General features: G+C 35.5%; 1 protein-coding gene across 7 annotated transcripts in view; it reads right to left on the bottom strand.

Moving 5' to 3' along the window:
- Window positions 1-2,048, bottom strand: part of LOC106875262 (kalirin) — a 551,716-nt gene that overhangs the window by 19,187 nt on the left and 530,481 nt on the right. For all 7 annotated transcript variants that reach the window (XM_052965684.1, XM_052965687.1, XM_052965686.1 and 4 more), the window contains one exon: window positions 1,302-1,440. In XM_052965684.1, coding sequence (XP_052821644.1) covers window positions 1,302-1,440 — 139 coding nt within the window. The remainder of the gene's footprint in view (window positions 1-1,301; window positions 1,441-2,048) is intronic.

The following is a 2,048-nucleotide window of genomic DNA, read 5'->3' as shown; positions in this document are numbered from 1 at the left end:
AAAATTGAAATATTGAGAATCTGTTTTTTGGGCAAAATCCTAATCTCCTGTACTGAAAACAGAAATCGGAAGAAATTTAGGAAAAAAGTCAGGGGTTGGGTGGGGGCACAAATGTCGCTTTGGACATGCTAGAAACATCAGGTAAAGGACCAGATTTCTGGGAGAACTTCCTTTCAAGTTTATATTGATGATCAGGTTTTTAAATACGGTCATCACAAACCTGAATTACAGAATAGAAAAAGGTGATTTCAATTGGATTTGAGTGGTAATTTTGTATGTGTTACATAACAAGAAATAACATAATTCATACAGAAGTTTTACCGTGTGTGTGTGTGTGTGTGTGTGTGTGTGTGTGTGCCAAAGGGAGTTATTTTATGGCATTCTTTCGTTTGAAGCAGGCAAGTTGTCAACTCGATGATATGGGATCATATGATTGTTCATTAATATCCATAAAAATTTCTTCTTTATGCTTTGAAGAGAGCAGAAATAGGTCAGAGAATTTGGGTCGGTAGAGTCATCTGGCACTACGTACTTGTTCTTGAGAAGTTCTAATTGTTAATTCTTACCTGTATTCACCTGATGAAAACTTTTTTTTTTGTATGATGTAACACTTCTGTTCATCAATTAAAAAACATCTTCAACTACTAGAAACAAACATCAGCTATGAAGATTTCTGAAGTTCAAAACTGTCATCCAGCAGTAGATAAAACTTGTTATCCAGTTTAACACCACCACCTATGGTTGGGTGTTGTAAGTAGAGCTGGTCTGTAGTAAGCGTTTGGATCAGGTCTCCTTTCAGAGGATCATTTCCTCTCTTCCTCCTACAAGTCTTGGTGGGGAGTGCATAAAAGTTATGGGTGTTATCCTTGTCCTTTATCTGAATAAGCCATAATAAAGAAAACAAAACAAAATGCATAGCTGTGTGGTTAAGAAACTCATATTTGCTATCACATAGTTTCAAGATTCAGTTCCACAATGTGATGGCTTGGACAAATATCTTCTACTATAGTGCCAAGCAAACCAATGCCTTATGAGCGAATTTAATAGATAGAAACTGTGGAAGTTCATTGTATGTGTGTGTGTCTATGCTTTTCCCACCCACTACCACTTGACAACTGTGTTGGTTTGGTTATGTCCCTGTAACTTAGCAGTTTGGCAAAAGAGCCCAACAGAATATGTATCAAACTGGAAAAAAAAAAGGACTGCAGTTGATTTGTTCCTTCAAGATGGTGCCCCAGCATGGCTGTAGTCCAATAACTGTAACAAATAAAAGATAAAAAAAAAACAATCCAGAAACAAACCTTAATGTCCAGATGAGCAATCCGACAGTTGTGCAAATATTGAATGGCATCCAGTATTTGTTGGACATATTCAGCAGCTTGTAGTTCATCGAAATGTCCTCGGATACAGATAAATTCAAACAAACGACCAGAAGGAATGCTGTCAACAAAAGAGAAGACAATAGTCTTGAGTGAGAATGAAATGTTATAATTATTTTACAAGCGTATATATGTTGGTGTGTGTATGTATGTACACAAACAAAATTGAACAACAATTGTACAACAAGAGAACAAACAGAGAGTTTACTCGTTCTTTGTCAGTTATCGTCCAAAAATTATTACAGTTTCATGCCCTTTATGATAATATTGTTCATTTTGGTGGTGTCAACAGCAAAAGGCTGCTGGGAATAATGAGTGAATGTAGTAGATGACGATGAAAATAAACAAGATGCAAGTAGTTGGTACGAATATAATATACAAACAAAACAAAGGCCATACATATCTCTGAGACAGCATTACAACAAGATGTGTATATATGTATGTGTGTGTGTGTGTATATATATATATATATATATATATATATATATATATATATACAAAAGAGTGAAAGGGGTACAATGAACTTGCTGTGAGGAGTGGAATATTCAACATTTTGGATTCAACCCTTCATCAGTGGGTAGAGAAAAAAAGAAGAAAATCAAGCAGAGTTTACATCCTCTCAGCTTGGAAAACTGGTTGCAACTGATAATTGATGTTGCAGCCAGTTTT

Source organism: Octopus bimaculoides, chromosome 2, assembly GCF_001194135.2.
Source record: "Octopus bimaculoides isolate UCB-OBI-ISO-001 chromosome 2, ASM119413v2, whole genome shotgun sequence".
Taxonomy (NCBI): domain Eukaryota; kingdom Metazoa; phylum Mollusca; class Cephalopoda; order Octopoda; family Octopodidae; genus Octopus; species Octopus bimaculoides.
This window is presented reverse-complemented; position numbering and strand designations above follow the sequence as displayed.